The 14011-nt window shown below is 32.3% G+C and overlaps 1 protein-coding gene across 22 annotated transcripts in view; it reads right to left on the reverse strand.

The window, feature by feature from the left end:
* The window catches only part of Ppfia2 (PTPRF interacting protein alpha 2), a 454825-nt gene that overhangs the window by 293171 nt on the left and 147643 nt on the right, over positions 1 to 14011 (reverse strand). For 5 of the 22 annotated variants that reach the window (XM_074084048.1, XM_074084047.1, XM_074084045.1 and 2 more), the window contains exon 1: positions 9720 to 10136. The exons of 16 other annotated variants lie outside the window; for them this stretch is intronic. In XM_074084048.1, the coding sequence (XP_073940149.1) occupies positions 9720 to 9800 (81 nt within the window). In that variant the 5' untranslated portion in view covers positions 9801 to 10136. Of the gene's footprint in view, positions 1 to 9719; positions 10138 to 14011 lie in introns of those variants that run through there. One more of the 22 variants, XM_074084043.1, reaches the window with a different exon arrangement.

The following is a 14011-nucleotide window of genomic DNA, read 5'->3' on the forward strand; positions in this document are numbered from 1 at the left end:
TTCCAAATGTATAAAATGTTTTAAAATATGTTTTCTCATCAAGTCTGAATAATGTAATTAATATTATAACTAATAATAAAATAAATTATAAAAGGTAGGCTGTTGGAAGAAGCAAGTAGGAGGTGAAGGGTGGGGAAGGAAAGACAGGGTGATGGTGAGTGAATATAAGATAAGTACATTATGTGTGTGCATTATGAAAATAGCATAATGAAACACACTAAAAACAATTTAAGGAACTGAGAAAGAGGGAAGGTAGTTAAGAAAGAGTAATAGAGGGGGTATTTGACCAAAGCACATTATATACATGTGCAGAAATATCACCTTTTATGCTTATTTTGCCCTAGTAAAAAATAGAAACACAAAAATAAAATAATGAAAAGAAATTGTCTGTCAACCCCCCAAACAAAATAAAACAAAGAAACTAAATATCAGGGACATTTAATAATTTTTTTGCATTTTCACATTTGAAGTTACAGACACGATACTCAGATCCATGTGTCCTCCTCCTTGCATCAGCACACTTCCTCATTTTAAAAATCCCTCTTATTCAGACTCATATATTCTTGAGGATTTCTCATCAGATATGACCACTTTGAGTGTATTCCAAGGAAAAGAATCTTTCTTCTGAGTAGAAGAGATCATTTGGGTCTCTTTCCACATCCTTTGTCTTAGGCTACATAATAACTATAATTTTCTCTATTCTTTCCTCTTAAGCCCTACTTTTCACTTAATAAATTGTGATGGCAGCATTTGTATATTAAATATTTCTCTGAATTTAAAAAATGTGGGACATTAAAATGTGGTACATAGCAATCAAATTAGATTAATGAAATGTAAAAAATAAGCATAATTTTCTGACCTATGGTTGTATTTGACCTTTCCCTACAAAGACACAAACTCTCCTACATCTGCTTAGATTATAATAAACTATGACCTCTTTACTCCTTGTTGTCTTCAATGTTTGATTTCCTCATATTTCCCTAAAAATATGTTTGTACTGTCATTTAATTGCTATTATTAACAAGCCCTTGCAATGTCAAAGATGAATCTTCTTAGAAAGAACAGATTAATGATATGCAAAATGAGATAAAATGTAGAATAAAAGGAAACAATAGTATGATATATATCACTGTGTAATGTGATATTATAGCTCAGAACTTTAACTTTTGCATTCATTTTATTTTGTAAAAAAAATCAGAATTATGAAATTGTTTAAATTGCTAATACTTAAGACACAGTAGTTAGATTACCTTCATTGCCTTCAGTGTCATTGCCTGGTTTTTTATTTCACTTTAGCAGTTGCTACTTTATGGTATAATTTAAATTTTCAATTAGTAGTATTATTTTAAAATGCCAATAATAACTGACTCTTGCTGACTCACAGTAATACAAACTTCTTTAAATCTTTTACTATGTGTATATTTTGAATTATATTAAATAATCAGTTAATTTCAAAAATTGAGAATTTTTAACTTGTATTTGTATGTGTATAAAACTTTCTGATTATAGTAAAAGTCATACTAAAAATAGAAAATAAGAAACCTCAATGAGTTATGCCATATAATTTAAAATTTCTCAATAATATATTTGTAAAAAGTATCCAAGAATGCTTTTAAAAATGGCACTTCCTATCAACACCCTGAAAGCAAATATTCTATAAGCACAAGAATATATTCTGTAAAATTAAGACCTTTCAAAATTCAATTCAATACGTTTTCATAAGCTCTTTTAATTTATGTATGAAGTATATAAAGTGGTGTTCATTTAGCATTAAATTCTTCTAAAGAAGAGAAAAAACATTATTTGTGAAACTGCTATTATTTAGAAAGTACATTCATCATTAAAACAAGAATAAACTAATTTTGACTGAATGCCATGCTTACTGGAAGTAAATGTTTTGTACAAGGTGCTATAAATATTTCATTGAATCTTCATGATGACCTCAGGACCTGAGAAGTGTGATTACTTTTTAATAGTGAAGTGGAAATAAAATAGAGAGGTAACTTCATTTGTTAATAGCGTCATTCACTAAATGGCAGAACATAGTTTTTAAACAACTATTTAATTCCAAAGGGCATGTTCTTAATTATCATTTTTTTCTTAAGGATAGACTTCATTGTTCATAAAATGTTTTGAAAACATATAAAAAAAGTATTAGGGTAACAGTGGCAATGTTTACTGCGAAATAGAATTAAAAGTGAGTTGAAAATTCAATTATGTAATTGAAATCACTCAATTTACAATAATCACTCTATATACAAACTTTTGTATCTCTGTCTACTCTAGAGATCAGAGTAATGTGCTGTTGTGACTTTTGTATAATTTTCTTCCATTTGACTCCAAGACTTCTTGAATGCAGAAGCCAACTGTTTCACTCAACATTATTAAAGTCTGGCATAATGAGGACATGCAACAAAGTGATTTGAATGATTTAATGAATTAGTAGAAGATAACTCATTTTTAGTAACCTTCAATTAATACATTAATTCACTTGTTCATTCAACAAGCAACTTCTACATGACAGACACTAGTCTTGGTGTCAATAAACACAATGGTTAAGCAGAATGAATTACATGCTCTGTAGGAGTTCCCAGTCTACTGGTAAAGAGAGATAAATGAAAAACTAAATGTTGCATAATAAACAATGCAATAGCCATTCGATAATTATGATATGTGAGTATAAAAACATTAGGACTTGAATAAGATTCAGGGATGATATTCCAGAATAACATTGATAAACAATGTAAGCCTGCAACATGTGTCTCCAAGAAAGCAAACACATGTATTCAAGAACATCTAAGAATGTTGGAGGAGTGAATTCAAGTATGATATATTTGATTTATTATAAGAACCTTTGTAAATGCCACAATGTACCCTTACCCAGCACAACAACAAAATTATTTTTAAAAAGAGCATTCAACGTTAACTAAGTTCAGGATGATATTCAGGAAGGATAATAAGGAAAATAGTTTTAAACTTTGTTTGCAAAATAAATTAATTACACACACTCAAAATGATGATCATTCTGGATGGGTGACTATCTCTCAGGTTTGAGTCCTCGCCCCATGCCCAACCTCATAGCCAAGGTCATTTCACCTACTTCATAGCTTTCCCTCCCCTGTAAGCAGCCATCTCCCACATTTATATCCACTATTTGACAGATCCTTCTCCTGAGGGTCAAACCAGTGTTTACAACTATTTGATCAGTCTGTCAAAACTGAACTCGCTGTATTGTTTTCCAAACCTGATCCTTCTCCTTGTTCCTCTCTCCTTCACTAAGACCTTTGGAATTTGTATTTTTTCCTTGTCCTCTTTGTCTCTTATATTCAATAAGCTCATAAATTCTTTTCTAAGCTTATCCTTACCTCTTTTACATGGCCTGAAGATCACACTTGTGGATGCTACTTACTGGGGTCTTTCTAACCACCAGGCACTGTGCTCCGTGTATTAAATGCTTTATTCCAAGAGTCCCCTAAATAATTTTCCTATTTATGATTTCTCTTTCTTTCCAGGAATTACCTGAAACATCATGTTACTTATTTAGAAATGAAACATATTCATGGACCCCAGTTTGGAAATATTCTAAAAATATGTTCATCTCTATGGAAAAGTATTCTGAAATCAGGATATCATCACTATCTATAAGATACAGAGCAAGACATGGCTGTATGCTGAACATTCTGCTTGTATGCTAGTAACTTAAAAACAAAAATAAAGACAAAGTGCCTGCCTTCATGGAGCATATAGCCTAGGAAATTTCTATTAAGCAGAAACTTCTACAAACGGATGAGTTTTGATTGACTTCCTCCAAACTGGAGCCTCAGGGACTCTTCACTGATTTCTATGGCTGGTATTACTGACATACATATTATTCTTAAATTAACAAAGATTTTCTCCCTCAATTTCTTTTTATGTCTTTCAGCACAAATCCACGACACAAATTAATTGGCAATTTTATTATGGCAAAATATATTTTCAACTAGGAGAAAACTGTGTAAACTAAGATTAAATTATGATGTATTTAAATGAAAACTTTAAATTAAAATTTTTGATATAGATGAATTACAATAGATTCAAAGTTTTATAAATTTCTGCTATAATATATCAATATAATTATAAGTTATTTATCTTGGAATATGTGTACTGCTGTGTTTAACCATCAGTGCTTTAGGAAACCAATTAGAAGGGAAAGAACATAGACTTGTGTTCCATAATTCTCAATTCAGACAGAAACTCTGCATTATTAACAATGCTGTCTGCATTATTAATTAATATTTCAGTATTTTTGTGAGCATTTTCTTCTTCATCTGTTAAATGTGGAAATCACAGCACCCCATCTAGATTATTTTAAAAGGTATTGACTCATTATCTGTTCCAGCCCAGTTCCTACCTAAGGTAACATCCAGTCTGTGATCTCAAGAGCAAATTCAATTTTGCCTCTCTTCACTGGAAATCCTTAAATACCAAGTCCATGACCCTGAAGATGACAGTCAAACCTATGTTTATATTTGAACTTGGTGCTCTTTACTTTAGCATTTTCTGACTTCATGTTCCAGTTATACTAAACCCAGTTTGTCACACACAAGCTGGGCAAGAAGCATTGGACAAGCTGTCCCACCTGACAGATATGCTTCTTGTGTTCTCTCTTCCACTCACAATCTTGAATGTGTACAATTAGGTGACACAGGCAAACCACAGTGTGTCATTTAGCTGGGACTTCTGCCTATACTGCTAAGTAACTCTGGAGACAAGAAGTCAGTATTTCTTATCATTTCCATAAAGTTAGGGATTCTTTACCTGTATTCTTAATTTTGTTTTTGAACACACAATGTGTGTCAGCATTCTGATACATATTACCAGATGTATTTAAAAATTATCAATAATAATAAGTTATAATAGCATCCAAATAACAGAAAAACAATGGTTGGTTATTTTGGTAACACCAAAATGATAGAATATATAAGCCCTGGTTCACTGCTAATCAGAATACCTCAACCATGTTTGATTAAAAGATATATTGTACCACACTAATTACTGATGGTAACTTTTCAGTGAAAATTCTTCTGGCAAGTGAGAGGTCAGCTTTTACATATCTCAAGTGCTCATTCCATCTTCCAAATGTGAAAATAAATCCTAATCAAAATTTAAAGCCATATTTAAAAAAAGAAAAAAAATCCTCAGCTAATAAAGAAAGGCCAGGACTATAAAGAAAAGTAACTGCTCATAGAAGTTCTAACTAGCTGCCATTTAAACATAGTTAAATAGAATAAAATTAAGGTTTTCCTTTGATCACTCATCTGTTACATATTTGAACACTTTATGTGGTATATAAGGCCTAGTATTAAACATTTTCATTGCATTTTTCCTATATATCTTTACATATTTTCCCTATTAACATACTGTTTTGACTCACTGTATATTGAAAAGAAAATAATTTGGTTCTTCTCATGAAAACTTTTCATATTTTAATCATTTATCTTTTTAAAAAAAGTTTTTTGGTGGTACTGGAGCTTGAACAAAAGCCACAACCCCAGTCCTCCTTTGCATTTTTAGTAATTGTATAATAGGATATTGTGTTTTTGCCCAGGGCCTGACTTAGCTGCAATCCTGCCTGGCTTATTTGTTGAGATGGGGTGGGGTCTCACTAAGTTTTTGCTGGGGCTGGCCTCTAAACTGTATCATCCCATCTCTACCTCCTGAGTAGCTGAGAATATAGGCATTAGCCACCTATCATGCCTAGCCTAATCATTTATATGTTAAATATAAACCTCCAGCTTATTAAACAGAGATACATTTGTGAGAGATGCACGTTAATAAAATTGTCTCAGAGATTATAACAAAGCATAACAACTGCTTCAGTAGTGTTATGAATAGGCTCTGGGAACCCAAGAAAACATGCTTAATACAGTGGGAATGAAAGCTTTGTGGAAGAAATCGCTTTTGAGATGAGTCTTTAAGAAAACTTTTTCCAGTGGGCAAGTTTAATAGATTAGCAAAGGCAGTCACACAGAAGCATACAAACAATTTTCTAGGGAAAATAGAAAAGTATGTTCCATGTAGCCCAAACCACAAAGGGCATTTTATGCCAACCTAGAGAGATGAGCTTAATCCTTTAAGAAGAAGGGATACATGAAGTATTTTAACCATAGAAATAGCAGATTACTGTGTTTCCATACCTTTAGGTGAAGTGTCTTTCTCTAGTTGAGTAGGTATTAGAAGACAACAATTAGTCACTTCTGCAAATAGGCTGGACTCAATGTTTTTCATGTTAGGGTTATATGGCCAAGAAAGGGATCCTAAACAGAAATAATTCCTCTGTGGGATAAATAAATCAAACTTCCCTACCCCAAATTGATTCTTTGGGCTGGAGTTTGCAATCTTTGTTTTGTTTTTGATAGTAACACACTGTTGTTGTTCTCCATAAAAGCTGACATAAAGCTTCAATCAATCACAATGTGTGAGTTAAGCGAGACAAATATTGAATGTTTTTGCTCATATGTGTAATTTAGACCTAAAAAAATACTACTATGACATGATTGTAAAAGGAAGGCTGTTAGGGGTGGAAACCAGTGGGAGGGAAGAGGGAGAAAGGAGACAGTGATGGGGTGATATGATCAAAGTACTTTATGTGTGTGTGTGTGTGTGTGTGTGTGTGTGTGTGTTATATGAAAATAGCATAACGAACCCATTAAAACTGGTAAGACAGAGGGGAAGAGGGACAGGGGTTAAGAAAGAATAATGCAGGCAGTGTGAATTTGTTCAATGTACATTACATACATATATACAAATATAGCAATGAATTCCCTTTGTATCATTAATTTAGGCTAATAAAATTTTTAAAAAAGAAAATATGGACTAAGGAACAGTCCTGGGGGAAGGTATTTTATATTTAGAGAATAAGGGGAGCCAGGTTAGTCACCAACACGTATGTAAGGGCTAACATATTAAACCTAAAAGAGCAGATAGATTGTTTCATTTGGAAATAGAGCTATGAAAGGGAAGATGTGAAATCATACTGGGACATCATGGCCATAAGATTAAGGAGAATTCACTGCATCCTAGTTCATGGATACCTATGATAAACATATTTATGTGTGTGTAAATATTAAGCATATATGAATATATAAGCACACATATATTTAATTTTAAAGGTGTTTCCCATTGGTACATATGTGAGTGCCCTAAATTGACTATGATAATACATACAAACAGTAATTTTTTCCCCTGCCAGCATCTAGTCTTTATTTTTTTCAAAGGGCCTTGCAAGCAACTAACTATACTCTAAGATTTGACTTTTGGTGGTAAGTAACTCATTAAACATGAAGTACAAACTGTGTGTTGGAATCATACAGGGTACAGGAATCTCTGAATATAAAAATGCAGACACTAGTGTATATTCATAGAATGTAGAAGTGAGAATTCACACGAGAAAATTAATTTAAATTAAGTGGTAGTTATTCTTTATAAAAAAGCATTTGCATGCATATGTGTGTAAGTATGAATGTATTTGACTAAATTAAAATGAAATGAAAAATAAAATCTTGTACTAAGAATCTGTTTCTGCTTCTCATTTGTATTTTTTTTACCTTTGAGTCACTTAGACCCAAAATTTTTCTAAAATTTACTCTTAAAATTTGATAACATATAATTTCAGAAAAATAACATGGATAGTTTATGTACCCCATGAGAAGATGGAACTAAAATTCAGTGTTTCTCACGCTAAGGTAGCTAAATGATTTTGCATATGTTAACTCCTGTGCTGGAATAATTTTAAGAAAGTAAGTGTTAAAATTCCAACTCCTTGAAGAAGCATCATTTAAGAAGCACACGTATGCTATTCCATAATGAGAACCATTTTTGAAAATTTAACTAATCATTTTCACAAGATACATTTTTGACAAATGGTGCTACTTTTACAGCATTTCATTTCTTTTTACAGTTCTTCAACCAAATAAAACATACTGCTTTAAAAATAGGTTAATAATCACTTAATTTTTTCCTTTAAAAATAAAAGCAATATACAAACTATCATAAACCTTTATGTTAGGCTTTAAAAACTTTCCTTCTTTCCTCTTTTATCAAAACCCATGAAAACAACAGCAACAGAAAGGTAATCATCCAAACTTAAAGACACCTTGTCTATTATTGCAAACTTCAGTTTCCAATATCATTTTGTACAATTAAAGATGTAGGAGAATCAATTTTCATTAGCCAAGATTTATATTTTACCTGGAATCCTAGGGTCTTTACATGAATATATTTTTATGCCAACAGAAAAACAGTGGTTAAAAAATTATTCCAGCATGTTTTCAAAGATTATCACCTGCCAAGAAAGGTGTTAGCAAGATCTTTATGGAAGGATTTGTAAAAAGCTTGAGTCATGACTGAGCATAAGGAATTTACTGACCCTTGAACTTTAAGAGACTCAAGTAGAATATCTAATGTCAAAAGCTGCCCCAAAGAGTCAGCTGCAGGATATTGTAAAGAGTGTTTATATCTCAGTGTACGCAGAAGGAAAAAAAACCCTAATAATTCTGTGAACAACCCCAGGGCAATTGCGTTTTGACTCACTGCCACAATAAGCAGATCACCACTGGAAAGAAAATATATTCTGGAACAACACAGGCTTGCACTATCACAAGACATCAGTGCAAAACAGGAGAGGCGATAGGATTAAAAATAGAAGTATGGAAAGGGGAAGAGAGAAAACAATTATATCCACTGCTTGCAATTTGCAAACTCTAGACTTTTATAAATCCAATGTGCATTTATTCAGAACCCCCATGAAAACAATTCTGACTACCTTTGGTATATTAATTCTCTAAGTCATTGTGTATTTTCCAAAACACTAACTGAAAAGCCAAAATAATTAATGGCAGGCTGTGTATATTCCCATAATACAAATTACTTCAAGAACCAACTAATTTCCCTGTTCATGTAATGATGACATGACTGAATTGCAAAGTAAGCCTCCATACTAAAAGATGCCATTTGAGGATAAAAATGAGGTAGACCTGGTTTAGTTTAGACTTACCATTTTCTAGATTGATAACTGATTTATCCCCAGGAATTGAAATACATTTAGCAGGCAACAGCTTTGTAACTCACATTTACATTTATAGTATAAATCATTTTGACTATTTGATAACACAGAAAATCTTCCATCTTAACGAGTTTCTACTTTACCTCAAATTGAAAACCATACAAAACATGGTACTTAAGTCTCCTATATTATAATTTACTTGTGCATTGCGCATATAACAAAATTAAATAACAAGAATTTTCTTAAGCTGTGCATATAAAATATAGCACATTTTATCTTAGTCCAGAGGATTTAGTTTGCAAAGTTTCACAAAACGTCTTTTAATTCTACTCTCTCTATGATACGTAAGGGAAGTAACTGTGCCGTGTTCACCATATTATAGCCATAAATAACATCAGGAAACACATCTCATAAACTTTCAAGGATGATACTGAAAGAGATTTAAAAATCCCAGTGGACAATTAAGTGTTCATTATTATTTTTTCTGAATTCCTAGAGTACTCTAATGCCATGCTATTTCCACATTTGAAAACAGATTAAGTTAACATGCACAATATTCATTGCCTGCATCCTCTTCAATACCCTAACACTTTTCAGTTTTCCTTTATTTCTCTTTATTAAAAGTTTGATGACATATTAACTTCCGAAACTGTGAATCCATTTAAAGCACACTTACTTGAAAAGTATAAAACCGGGTCCCATTAGGAGGATGCACTTTAGGGGAGCCAGAAACGGTGTTCATATCCGAGAAAATCATTTCTGATCACAGAGACAATATAATCCACAAGGAGCTACAGATGCAGAGCAGAGAGCTTAGCAGAGAGATAAATCCGTGCATGCATGGAGGGAGACTAGAGGGTAAAATGAAATCTGCCCCATCCTTCTTAGATGCACAGTGATAGCATTTTGAATCTGTCTTCTACATTTGAAACCTAAGCTGAAAAGGGCATCAGCCACACCAACCCTTGTGCAGCTAGTTCCTTAGAATACACAATGTTTAAAAAAAATTAAAAATCACAGAAGGCAAAAAGCAAGAAGCAACAATAAATGGAGCTCGTGCAGAATCTGGCAGTGCTGTGGACCTGCCCATCTGTTCTCTGTGATAATCACCTCCCTCCACCACAGTCTAGCAGAGTGATTATGCTAAATATCCTGGTTAACCAATAACATACAGTTTCATTTCAGGGAAGCATGAGCAGTGTAATTCAGAGGACCTCTTCTGACTAACCTGAAGCATGTTTCACATACTGCTTAAAGCAGCATTTAGTAAAAACATTATTGTTTTATCACTGTTATTTCTGTGTGTTGCTCAGTCTCTTTGTCACTCTCAGTCTTTTAAATAAGATGCTGAGTTTTTATAAAGCCTTTTTGTGTAAAGAGGTCTTTCATAATTTATAGATCAAAGTATATCATAGATAGCTAAGACATTGAGAGGCAATGTGTACAATTCAATAAAGCTCTATAATGCTAGACTATTGATAAATAAAATACAATAAAGATTCTACTTTTCTGAACTCCCACAGAATATCATGACTGAAATACGACAATTATTTTCTCAATTCCCCTATTTTAGCTCAAAAATTAAGTCTGACTACCACTGCTTTAAAAATACCATAAATTGATCCTAATTAATCTTATTTCATATATTTACACAAATCAATTAATAAAATATCATTTATATGCATTAGGATTTTATATTTAATATCCACAAGTACTTATTACAAATATTAAAAGTATTTTCATGTTAATTTTTCTGCCTTTAGGAAATTACACATTCTGTATAAGGGATCATATTCAGATGACTCGACAACTTCTGGAGGTAAAAATAAATGTTCTATTTACACATGGTTCAAAGGTGAAGACTTCAGGAAGACAGAAAACAGAATATGCCAAAGTGTGTCATTGTATCTAAGTTGACATAATTACTCATAACCAGGAACTACCTCCTTTGAACCTGGAGGCCCTAAAATTATGTTGAAGACTCTTAAAACTTAAATTGTTACTCATTTGTACCTTACGCTTTCTAACTATACTTCAGAATTACAATATCAAATAGGAGTAAATAAAAATGATTCTCAACTCTTTAGATGGGATTTTTATATTTGAGTAAATTTTGTTTGCAGGTCATTATTTGATGAGTAAATTGCTAAGTCAGAAAATATTTTTAAATAAAATTTTAACTTGAAGATAAATTTCTATTTATGAAGGCAGTTCATATACCCCTCATACAGTTTCCTTAATTGTTAACATCCTGTTACTATGATACATTTGTCAAAGTGAAGAAACTAAAATAGCACATTATTAACTAAACCCCAGACTTATTTGGATTTCACTAGTTTTTTCATGCATGTGATCTTTCTGTTCTTTGTTCTAACCCAGTGTGCAGCGTTCACTTGGTTGTCCTGTCTCTAGCTTCCTCTAGCTCTGACAGTTACTCAGCTTTTCCTTATTCTTGTCACCTATACAGTCTTCAGATCCATGTAGAATCTCTCATGATCTTACTATTGTAGCAAATGTGTTTTGTCTGATGTTTCTTTAATAGTTAAACTAGGGCTATGGGTGTTGGAGAAGAATGCCACAGAGGTGAATTGCCTTTCTTATCTCATATATTAGTGGTCTATGATGCCCACATAGTATCACTAGTGATTCAACATTCATCTTTTGGATAAGGTAGTATTTATATGTTTTACCTTCTGGACAGCTGCTATTTTTCCCTTCCCATATTCTGTTCTTTGGAATTAGTTGCTAAGTCTAACAGGGTGATATCAAGGAGTGAAATTAAGCTCTACCTCTTGGAGAAAACAGTATCTCTCTATATTAAATAGAATACTGTAAAAAAGTTTGCTTTTCTTTGATATCTTTATTTTTCAATCTTTCAAATCATTTATTCAAATCAATATAGACTTCATTATTTATTTTATTCGTTGGGTCATAGTTTCATATTATGCAATTTATTTTGCTGTTATATTATGCCAACTTTGGCCATTTTGGCTCCTTTACTTTGGGTTGTCTATGTGTCCCTTTGACATATTTTATTCTTTGGTTTCAGGAGTACATATATGATTTTTTAAGATGTTTTTCTCTTGCATAAATTACCTCTGATTTGTGAAAACTATTAATCTCTTTAATCATAAGTGTGTTCTTGCAGGTAAACTTGAAAAACCAGGTTTTCTTTTTCCATAATTATTTCAATAGTTACTACATTCTGTTTCTCAAGTTAATATTTTCTCCTCTTTTTTTAATCCACTAAGAAATCTTTCAAGTGGATTGTTAAACTTAAAAAATGATTATATACGCTTCTTAGCTGTGGAGATCAATGAAGTATATAAAAATTTGTGCTCTTCGCACTGCCAGACACATACTTCTTCTAGTGGCTGCACATAAATCATGCTCTCCAAAGAATTGTGAGTGAAAATAACATCTCAAATTCAAACCTGAAGCTTCTTGCAAGCTTACGTTTTAAGGGAAAACATGTTTGCCAAATGGATTATCTTTTGAAATATATGACCTCCATATACATTTATGATTACTTGTGAATTACTTCTGACATAATGAAGAACAAAAAATTCACTAGCTTTTTATCATTACAGAAGAGTCAATAAATCAAACATTCTTGTATAATTTCACATGTTTTAGTATAATCTCACATATTTCCCAAGTCTTTGTTAGCAGCAAATCTTTGTATTTTAGCTAGGGATTCTGGAGCTATTTAGCAAATACGATATGAGTTACTCTTGAAGGAGGCAGAAGGAAGAAATAATATTAGTGTAGGATTATTTTACATTTTAGTACCTTGTTTTAAATGTTACTGAAATTTCCAGTGTAAAGACTCTTTCCCAAGCTTTTCTTCTCTTTATTTATGATAAGCATAGTTCTGAACATCTGCTTAGAAATAGCTCAGCTTTTTCCTCTGACTAGTAGCAACAGGGAAGGTAGTGTCCCTTCTAGGTATCCTAGTCTGAAAGATGCTGATGAAATAGAGTTTTGCTTTGTTCATTGAGGTTGTAGAATCTAAGGCTAAGGTACCACCCAACATCATCATTGGAAATCATGAGGATTGGATAAGAAACACTTCCATTTGGCTGTATAAATAACCTAAATAAAATAAGAAGTCTTAAATTTAGTCAACCACATTTACACAGTTTTGCCATAGGGTAGAACGATTCAATCAGGTCCAAGAAGCCTGATAACCGGGACAGGATAGTCACGGATCAGGCTCAGTGCTGCTCTGAGTTCCAGCTCTAAGTCCTGTAAGTCTTCATCTAGTACTGTAGTTTCCAACGGTTATTTTGTTCCCATAAGTGCACATAGTTTGAAAACTTAAGTTGTTCCTTTTTATCATACATATAAATATGTTAAGATTTAATTTACAGTATATTGTAAGCACTGACTTTTTAAAATAAAGCTGGGATTGTACTCATTTCAATCCAGAAAATGAAATATAAATGCCAGCACAATTTTAGTATTCCATTAAAAAATGCAAATGAAAATATCTTAAAATTCTTTTAACACTTCGTTTACTCTTCACCTTTATTCCCTCTCTTTACCTGCACATAACATTACCTTTCTAGATCTTATTATACTGTGATATGTTTGCTTTAAAGGTTTTTATATATACCACTGGAATTTGTTACTGCAAAAAATATGCATGTGTGTATCTAAATATTTTAAATATTTTTCCTTATAAAATTTTAGATGACTTAAGGCTATAAATATTAAGATGTGTCACCTGGAATGAGTTCTACTCACAAATATTGTTATTTCAAAATTTATTAAAACAGAATAAATATACTTATATGATGTAAATATTAACCCCCCCAAAATGTTATTGGAAATATATGAAACAGAAGAAATTGATTTCCCTAAAATTATCCATATTCTTAGGGCCAGGAATGATGGTGCAGCTACTTAAGAGACAGGGATAGAATCATGGTCACAGGCTGGCCCTGAGCTAAAGTGAGATCCTAC

This window comes from Castor canadensis, chromosome 8 (genome assembly GCF_047511655.1).
Source record: "Castor canadensis chromosome 8, mCasCan1.hap1v2, whole genome shotgun sequence".
Lineage (NCBI taxonomy): Eukaryota > Metazoa > Chordata > Mammalia > Rodentia > Castoridae > Castor > Castor canadensis.